The sequence below is a fragment of the Malaclemys terrapin genome, chromosome 9 (genome assembly GCF_027887155.1).
Source record: "Malaclemys terrapin pileata isolate rMalTer1 chromosome 9, rMalTer1.hap1, whole genome shotgun sequence".
NCBI classification, from domain to species: domain Eukaryota; kingdom Metazoa; phylum Chordata; order Testudines; family Emydidae; genus Malaclemys; species Malaclemys terrapin.
Genome location: NC_071513.1, coordinates 78,200,373 through 78,210,341, shown reverse-complemented (window position 1 = coordinate 78,210,341; position 9,969 = coordinate 78,200,373). Strand labels below are relative to the sequence as shown.

The 9,969-nt window shown below is 44.2% G+C and overlaps 1 protein-coding gene across 1 annotated transcript; it reads left to right on the top strand.

The window, feature by feature from the left end:
- The first annotated feature begins 444 nt into the window (after nucleotides 1-444).
- On the top strand, nucleotides 445-8,584 carry TM4SF1 (transmembrane 4 L six family member 1). Its single transcript, XM_054040148.1, has 5 exons — nucleotides 445-801; nucleotides 3,353-3,442; nucleotides 3,533-3,681; nucleotides 6,884-7,064; nucleotides 8,450-8,584. Exons 1-5 carry the CDS (start codon nucleotides 625-627, stop codon nucleotides 8,462-8,464), a joined length of 612 nt encoding a protein of 203 aa, XP_053896123.1. The 5' UTR covers nucleotides 445-624; the 3' UTR covers nucleotides 8,465-8,584.
- Nucleotides 8,585-9,969: the final 1,385 nt, after the last annotated feature.

Genomic DNA, 9,969 nt, shown 5'->3' with positions numbered 1-9,969 from the left:
ATCTTTCAGCTTCATCCCAAGGCCATATGAGTTCTTATTCATTGATGAAAACATGGGATTGTGTTTTACACATTCTTAAATACCAGCAGGCTCAGTTATTCTTACATGTTCACTAAGAATCTGATACAAAGCCCACTGAAGTCACTTGGAGTCTTTCCACTAACTGCAGTGGGTTTTGAATCAGGCCATAAACCTAGAATTTGAAACGGGTTTTCATTTTCTTTTCATTTTTATTGACCCTTTTCTGATTCCCAAAAGAGCTTTCATTATGGCATAAAGTTGTTCTTCATGCCTAATCATGTCCACTGTAATTCATTCCAAACTGTGTATTAAAGCCAAAAGCAGCACTGTGGGAAAATACTGTTTCCCTGCCTTGGGTTTCGTTTGTTGTGAAATGTTTCATTTAAAATGGGCGGTGACGTTCCTCTCATCTTGCTCCTGCATTCTGCAACCGGGCCTGACACTCATGTAGACATGTAATCATCATCCAGGTAACTAAGTAACCCAGGGTATTTAAGAAGGTGTGACTATAACCTGTTCTTACTTTTTCACTTGGATGGGTACCATACAGGCTGGTCTGTGGTAGTGCTGAGCTACTAAAGAAAGATCTATAGAATTTCAGACATGTGTTTTGGAAAGTGTGCTAGGTGCATTGGGTACAAGTTGCTCATTCTTGCCTTCCTCTGCATTGTGGCTAACATCTTGCTTTACTTTCCCAATGGTGAAACAAGATTCGCTTCAGAACATCAGCTTAGCAAGTATGTGACGTGCCTTCATGGAATTATAGGAGGAGGGATTTTGGTAAGTAACTAAAGCTAGCGTGTTTTATTTTGTTTTCTTACTAGGAACATTAAGATTAAAGATTCATATTTCTCTGTCAGTTGTAGGATTTTTGTCTGACTGCTTTTTTGTCAAGTCTTTACACCTCTGTAACTTTATAGCATATATGTGATGCCATATAAATTATTACTATTAATCATACTATTCATCTGCCATCTTGCATGATTTAAATCTCGGGAGCATTCCCAGTTTGTATGACAAAGAAATGCAAAATAAGGTCCTGCTTCTTCAGTGGGACAACTCATGTGAGTAAAGTTACGTACATGTGTAAATGTTGGCAGGTTTGGGCCCTGGGTTTGTATTGTATTTTATAAAAGTAGTTTACTGTTAATCTATTTTCCTTTTTAAAATGATTATATTTGATTAAAAATAGTAACTATTTCTTCAAATGTGCCTAAGATTTCTGGAAGGCATTGGCTGCTGCCATGTCCTAGGTGTTTATTCAGGGAAATTCAACAGTTGTTTATCGTCACACCAGTGTGTTAGAAAAAACAATGAGGAGTCCTTGTGGCACCTTAGAGACTAACATATTTATTTGGGCATAAGCTATTGTGGGCTATAACCCACTTCATCAGATGCATGGAGTGGAAAATATAATAGGGAGGTATAAATATACAGCACATGAAAAGATGGGAGTTGCCTTACCAAGTGTGTTAGAGAAATAGGCAAGGAGGATATACTGCTGTTTCTGAAGTACTGAAACTTTCACTACAGGGCAGCAGATGGTTAATTTAGGCCCCGATTCTGAAAGGAGCTGTATGTGAGCGGAACCCTGCATCAGTGCAAATCCCGATTGCAAGATGGGGACCTTGAAGCTTACATTAAAAGACTTACTTAACTATGTGACTATTTCCAGCTTGACTTTAATGGGCCTGCTCAGTGCATAGTGTTATGAACCTAAATAAGTCTTTGGAGGATTTGGGCACTAGTATGTCATTTAAGAGCCAGCAGGTGCCTGGTTGTGGTTTTCAATTGAAGAATTTTTTTTTTTTTTTTTACTTTTCCATATGTTTTAAAGTATGTGTGTAGTGCTCACAGAAGATATTTACCTCCTTCTTAAGGACTGTGTGAGCAACCACTGGATAGTGTTTATCAAGTGCTATGAGTACAAAGTATGACTAAGGCCAGCCATTGGCTGAGGCCTCAGCAGTTTCTGTGTTTAATCCACTAGGTCATGCTGCTCACTCCCTTTTCACCGCAGGTTGAAAATTTGCAAGTGTGAATTTTTTATTTTAACTGATTCAGAGTGCAAAATCTGAGAGGTGTCAATTCATCAGAAGTTTTCACACAAATTCTGCAATTCTATGGCAGTTTTGTGAACTTGAAAACAAAGGAAAAATATTTTCTACATGGAATATTTTGCCCAGTTCTACCAATAATAGAAACTTCTTGCTTTTTTACTCCATTCATATTAGATATCCTGTATAAACAAAACACTTGCAACTACTTTTCAGTAACTAGTGTCATCATACCTCATTATAGTTGAAATGATGGACGTCATCAAAATAGTGTAGTAGTGTGGTCAGTGGTGGATTAGCCATTGGGCCAACGGGCCCATACCCAGGGGCCCTGGCCAATTGGGAGGCCCCAGAAAAATGGGTGTCCCCACACCCCGACCCGCTCTGCCCGCCTGCCCGGTGCTCCAGCTGGGGAGCAGGGTCGGGATGCGGGGCTTGCTCCACCTGCCCAGTGCTCCAGCTGGGGAGCGGGGTCAGGGTACGGGGGCTTGCTCCGCTCAGCCTGCCTGGCGCTCCTGTGGAGCGGGGCAAGCCCTCATGCCCCAACCCTGCTCACGGGCAGGAGTGCTAGGCAAGGGGATGGGGTGGTTCAAGCCCTGACCCCATTTCCCCAGCAGGAGCTTGGGTGCGGGAGGGACTGCAGGTGGAAGGGGTTCAGAGGGGCCCCCATTTACTCTGGTCCAGGACCCCACAAAACCATAATCCGCCCTTCTCTGAGTGAAAACTCCCATCTACTTTGTTGAGCACTTTCGCTGAGAGAGGACTGCAGGATTTGACCCACAGTGTGTCAAAAACTGTGTTGGATTGACAGGGAAGAATAATCACAGTCTATCCCTAAGCCTAGTCTTGCCCCTTTTGAAGCCAAGGGGAGAACTCTGCTTGAGCAGAATGGGGGTAAGACTGAATCGGCTATGCAGAATTTTTAAATAGTGAAATTATAAATCTAAATAAAAACAAAGTGAGGACAGAATTTGATATGCACGGCCTGTAGACGTCCGCTCTGGGCCCCGCACTTTGGGGGGCTCCGCGGGTTGGTGCGATTGGCTGGTGCGGTTGGTCCCGGAAGAGATGAATCCGTCACTTCCACCCTGGGTCCCCTCACTCCGGGCCCCGCGCTTTGGGGGGCTCCGCAGGCCAATGTAATTGGCTGGCTTGGTTGGTCCCAGAAGAGACGAATCCATCACTTCCGCCCCGGGCCCTGCACCCCCTAGGGACAGCCCTGCCTGTAGGGTAGTTTACCAAACACTCAGGCACAATTATTTGTTTTTATGTAGATATTCCTCCCAGCTGCAGTGTTCATTGGACTAGAACACGATAATTGCTGTGGATGCTGCGGGCATGAGAACTGTGGGAAAAGCTGTGCAGTAAGTGAGCTTTTTGCTTAATCATTTTTGGATGGGCCCTCAGAGGGAATGGTCAGAATGCTGAGAATCACTTGTGTGTTTACTCTGCAGATGCTGTCCTCTGTTCTGGCCGCCTTCATCGGAATCCTGGGGTCCGGCTACTGTTTCATCATTTCAGCTTTAGGTTTATCCCATGGCCCTTACTGCCTCTCCGCTGTAGAACAGAACTGGGTCTATCCTTTCACTAACGCCAGTGGAGGGTGAGTAGTCTGTTTACCAGCAAGCTGTGCACTGCAGTATATAAACACCATGGATCTGATACTGCTTACTGAGTTTTATAGGAGGGTAATTACACTGACACAGGTTTGCACTGGTGTAAAATGAGAGGAGAAACTGTCCCATTAATTTGCTCCTTACTCAGATGAGTAGTCCCATTGTTTCCATAGGACTACTCACATGAATAAGGACTGCCTTTTGGACCCGAAACTAGTCAAGAGGGAGAAAGGCTGTTGATCTTTGTAGAAACTAATGGATCTACTGTATTCTCATTTTGGGGGCCTAATCATCTTCTGTACAGCTGAGGAGCAAGATCATAAGGGGTGTAAAGCATCTGTAACTCCCACTAAAGTTTCAAGAGGCGTCAGCACCTGTGAAATCAGGACCAGTGTGTGGTCACTAAGTTATTTGTGTTTGCAATAAACTGTTTGTTTCCAAGCAGCACACACCCTCTCTTCCCCTCCAGCTCTCACCCTGCCTCACCACCTAATTGGCTCAAGGATTATTCCCCCTCCAGCAAAGCTGATGAGTACCCTTAGGCTGAAAGAGAATTTTCAAGACCATGTAAACTGGGGTTCACAACTATCCCAAGCTTTACAAAATGACTGCCAAAGCAGCATCATTCCTTATCATAGGAAACACTGCGTGACAGGCCTCTGGATATGGCCCGTTTTAGCCACGATAGCCTGGAAATATTTCTCAAGCAGCCCAGCAACCGTTCCCTAGCATTCTGCAGGTGGTCATCATAGTGCTTCTTTCAGGAGCTGCATTTATCATCAGAGACCCCTAGTGTTTCAGCATGAATGACAACCTCCTTCCCAGGGGCTGTGAGCATCACCCATGTAACTCTCCTGTCTACGCAACTGTGGGAGATCCACAAACCAAATTCTGACTCCCACCCCTTCCCCTACCCCATCCTGTGGAAATCAACGACAGACGACACAGTTTTAGGACTTTATTAACAATCAGTTTTTAAAAAGGAAGACCAGAAACACACTATCCTGATGATCCTATAGATTTTGAATGCTTAAGATTCTGAAGCATATTGAGAAACCATGTGTCATGGAGGGTGATTAATAGTAGGGTTATTAGAGTTAAGAAGCAAGATGCAGAAGCCACATATCAAAGATCTTTAAATTAGTTTAGAACATCTTGGTTTGGTAGCATTTCCAACTCAATGTGGTAGAATTTATCCAGCTGTTGCAGTTGATACCAAGGTATGTTCCCAAGCTTAAACCCTGGACTTTACACACAGTGCATGTAAAATAAATTATTTCTGAAGGTACCCTCAATATAAAAAGTGTGACCATATATATATTCGCACAATAGAACTATTTGGTCTGCACAAAGGTGCCCAAAAGCCCCTGGATTTCCCTAGTTTGGGATTCTCCTTTTGTGGAGTGAGTCCCCATGAAACATAGAGTTGGCATAGCTGAGTCCTACATCACTTCCAAGTCAGCCCCCATGTAAGGGGCATAGTAAGGGTGTGGAGTGCATGCATGGTCAGAGCACGACGTACTCCAGCAATACCTTACTGGTGGGTTGTCCCTTGAGGCCTGTTTCCAGAGCAGTGCATGTCTGGTGCCAGAGCAAAGCTGGCTGGCCTGAGAATCAGGAAGCAGCACCTACATTCCACTGGCCCCCTGAAGCAGAGAATCTGATTTGAACACATCTGGCTATTTTTGTCATGATGGTTTCTTTAGCTTTCACTGGCACAGAAAGGAGAAGATGAGTCATTTTTTGCTGAATACCCTGATCAGATAGTTGGGCAGGAGCTGCAGGCATTTACTTTTAGGACACAGTGAGTTCATCCTGTGGTCAGAGCAGTTCAAGGGCGTTTGCAGATACCAAGTAGAGTGTCTCATGTAAGACAGTGACAAATGGAGAGCAAAGTTCCCTTTGGATGCAATCACTATCTTAAAATAAGGGCCAGATCCTGCAAGGTTCTGAGCCCCATCTGAGAAGTGTTCAGTGTGCTCAGCTCATTCAAAAGGCTGCACATCATTTAAGTCCCTTTGTGGCGGGACAATGACTCACTGGCACGGCGCCTCTTGCTGGTTGTCCAGGGAATTAGCTCCTTCCAGCCCGGAGCGCCCTCTGTAGGCTGGTGTCACGCCTGCCGCTGGCCCCCATGTCTCTCCTGGACCCTGGTGCCCTTTGTCCAGGGGTTCTGCCCACTGCAGTACCCCCTTACTCTGGGTCTCCCCTCCCAGAAGGGCCCCAAACCCACTATCCCTACCTTACCTCAGTGGCTACTGCCAGTCTCCATTTAGCCCCCGCTCACTGGGGCAGATGATAGTCTGTTAACCACTCATCGTTGGCAAGGGGGGGTTGGACCAGCTGCCTCTGCTATCTATGGGCTGCAGTACTCTTTTGTGGACCCTTAACTCGGCCTGCAGCCTGGAGCTTTGCTAGGCTGGAGTTCCCCAGCTCCCTCTGCCCTTCCCCAGCACTGCTCCACCCTAGGTACCCTCGTCAGCTTCTCAGGCAGCCAGGTCCTTCTCCCTCTAGGAAGTGTCTCTCTTTCCTTCTGACCCACCGCCCTCTTACAAGGGCCAGCTGGGCCCTGATTGCACTGGCTGCAGCTGTGGCTGCTTTCCCTATCAGCCGAGCTTTTCCCCTGCCACAGCCCTCTCCCAGGGCTGTTTTAAGCTCAGGGCAGGAGCGCGGTAACCGCCCCACTATACTCTTGCAAAAGGGCAACCTCCAGCATGCTGTGTTCTACATCAATTCCATCCTAGCCCCCATCCTAGCAGCCATTCCTAGGAGAAAAAGGGCCAGGGCATGGCCATGGCCAGGCATAACTTAGAGCAGCCCTGTGACTGCTCTAAATTATGCTGAGGACCAGGTCACTCCGTCTGACTCTGGAATTGGGGAGAATAAAAAGGTGTGTTAACGCTACCTCTGTCCCCTACAACCCTGTGCCTGCCCTCTATTTATACTTAAAAACAAAATCAAGGCTAGGTTTATCAAAAGTCTATACCTAATAACTGCTCTGCATTCTAGAGTGTCAGGGAGTTTTGCATGAAGCAAACCTTTGCTTCCCTCATCCTCACTTATAAGGTTAGTAGTATCTGAATTAGGTCCACATATTGCAACTGCTCTCTTGATATACATTAAATACCAGGGAGTGACAGGCTTCACTGAATCATGAGTTTCTAATACATTTTTAATTGATATGAACAGGTATCTGCTTGAGCGTGACAGGTGGTCTGAGTGTCGGGAGCCAAGGAATATCGTGGAATGGAACTTGACCCTCTTTTCCATTCTTCTGGTCTTTGGGGGGATTGAATTAATTCTGTGTTCCATCCAAGTAATCAACGGTTTTCTCGGAGGAATATGTGGGGTTTGCTGTAATCGGGAAGAGGTAAGTGCATCTATTCAAGGGATCATTTGATTACAACCACACTTCCCAGATAATAAAAAGCATATAACCTAATGTATTAGCCAGTAACTAAAGTACATCAGGGTCTAATCCAGGAGAACATTCAGTTCCATTATTTCTCTGTCATGGCTCCTCTTCTGAAGCTCAGGTTCAGTAAGTGAGCTTTGAGCCACGTTGTTCACAAACACCCTGGGGCATTTGACTGTAATACAAGGGGAGTGATTTTGGGCAAGTGATCAGCTACATGCAAGGAATTAGATATGCACATGAGAAGGAAATCTCCTTTTCTACCTTTTGAAATTATTGGTCACCTTAGCCATGCAGGGAATAAGGTATATGCTTCAGGCACGAACTAAGTCTTGTGGTAAGGAAAAAATTCTCTGTCCTAATCTCCTACCCTGCCCCCATTTTACAACATTACACAATTGTATGATAGGTTTGCGGCTTAGTTTGTTTTTGACCTTTCACTGAAACATCTGCAAAATTGCCAAACTGATTTCAGTGGGAGCACTATATGGCCAACTGAGGATGCCAGACAAGCAGGTCTATAGTCTGCTGCGCTAGGTTCACTCAACTATCCTGGAAACACCCACTGTCCCTGGCATCCACTAGGTCTTTATTCCCTCACTGTGCCTCTCCGTCCTCCATAGCTTTTATTCTTTTGTGAAAGGAAAAAGCTGGCAACTTTTACAATGAAAAAGATCAAAGTTCTCAAAAACAAAAGAAATCATGTACAGAATGATGGTAAAACTTGATTGCCCTTAAAATGCAAAGAAAGCCATAATGATGTCTGCTCAAAGATGTTTCAAAAGCCATTCTTTATGCAGATATTTAAAATGTGTTTTTTTTTTTTTTGAGAAGATGTTTCATGTTTATTGCACACAGCTTTAATCATGGATAATATTGACATGGTAGATTATGATGGCACCTTCGAAGCTGTTGTCTCTTTCTCACTCCTCCTCCCCACCATGATCTAACTGGGGACATTGAGACATATTTCTCGCTCTGTCATAAATGGATTTTTGAGGATTAGAGGGCATGGAAATAGATCCAAGCTGAAGACACGTTATACAGCCTATTAACTTTACTTTGTATGATGACCTATTGTGTTAACAAAAGGGATAGCTCAGTGGTTTGAGCATTAGCCTCCTAAACCCAGGGTTGTGAGTTCAATCCTTGAGGGGGCCACTGAGGGATCTGGGGGGAAAATTAGTACTTGGTCCTGCTAGTAAAGGCAGGGGGCTGGAATTGATGACCTTTCAGTTCTAGGAGATAGGATATCTCTCTTTAATTTCTTTATAACAAAGTATGTGATTCTGTGATTTTGTTCTCCCTCATTTAACACATATTCTTTTTCCCCCCCACAGAAATACGTTTGCTAGAACATCTGCTCCTGAAAATGGGCTAAAATCACTGTAATTATATCTTTGTGGTATTCTGTAAAACGTATTTGAATGTCTTGTTTTGTATTGCACATACTGTAAATTATACAGAGAACAGTTTATTCATGTTACATTTCTTCATGCCAAACTATGCACTGTCACTATTAATTCACAGATTGGGCCAGGTTCTGTTCTTGGAAAGATGTGCAGGATTCCCAAAGAACACAATAGTCATTATGTGTTTGCACCTGACAGCAGAATTTCGCCTACTGTGATTTTTGTCATTATAAACATACACCTTGCATACAAGGATTTCATTGGTTTATTTAAACATAATGCAAGTCACTGATTGATTAATTGTGTTGCTGGGTACAGTTTCTCACTACAGGCATGGTAGTTCTTGATTTTCATACAGAATCTGCTTTTCCCATTAGAGTTCCATTGCCATCCTGACCTTGAAGCCCCCAGTAGGAGCTGTCACTCACAGAAGGAAGGCTGCTTTAATTGGGTCAAACCAAATACCACAAAGACCATGTTTTTGGTAGTCATCTAGTCTAACAAAAAATACAGATGGTGCCAAATAATGGACAGACAAGGGTAGGCACATTCTGAAGAGCCCTATATCCCCAGGAAAGACGTGGAGATAGAACAGTAGGAAAAAAAGACGAGTCTGAAGAAAGGAAAATGGGGAGTTGGGAGGGAAGTAGTAACTTGGATTGTTTCAAACTTCTGTCCCTCTCTATTTGACAATAAAATAGAATATATACACCCACCCACTGTCAGTGTTTTCTTTCCGGTCCAGAGTTCTATTGCTCCTAGAGCTTTGCTGCCTTTTAGCCTTTCCTCCGCCCACCCCCATCTCTCCCCAACCCCTCTGCCTTCTTTTGCTGTTTTGTTTCTCTTGATCATGTCTACATGGGAATTTTTTTTTTTGTATAAGCTAAGGGGTTTATTTAAAGTGCTTTAATTATAACCCTCTGTGGCCACTCTTAGTTCAGCATAACAATGGCTTGTTGTAGTTAAGCTTGTATCACTTGGGAAGGGGTTTAACCTAATCTGCAAAAAGTCACTCTTATACTAGAAGAAGAGTGTCCATATGGGGTTATAAAGGTAGAGCTATAGTGGTCAAACTTTTTCCTATGTACATAAGGCCTTAGTTTTTCTGCGATCTCTCCATTTCTTTCCTCGACTCTTCACTGTTGGGAAAGATCAGAGCACTTACCTTCCTCTCCAGCTGGGAGGAAGATGCAACTTCCAGTCCCTTCCATTCTCTGATTATTGCTGGTAGATAAATAGGTTCTTTCTGCCTCTCTTCTGCAATGTCATAAATCCACCACTGGTAGTACTAATGGAGCACAAGTGTAGACAGGCTGCCATTGGTCACCAGCATTTAACTACCATGTTGTCTAAGCCTGATCTGAGCAAGTTTAGACACATGATGGTTAAAATGCCTGAAAGATGTTTACACTAGAGCTTCCACCATTGCTACCACCAGTGGGGCTGCA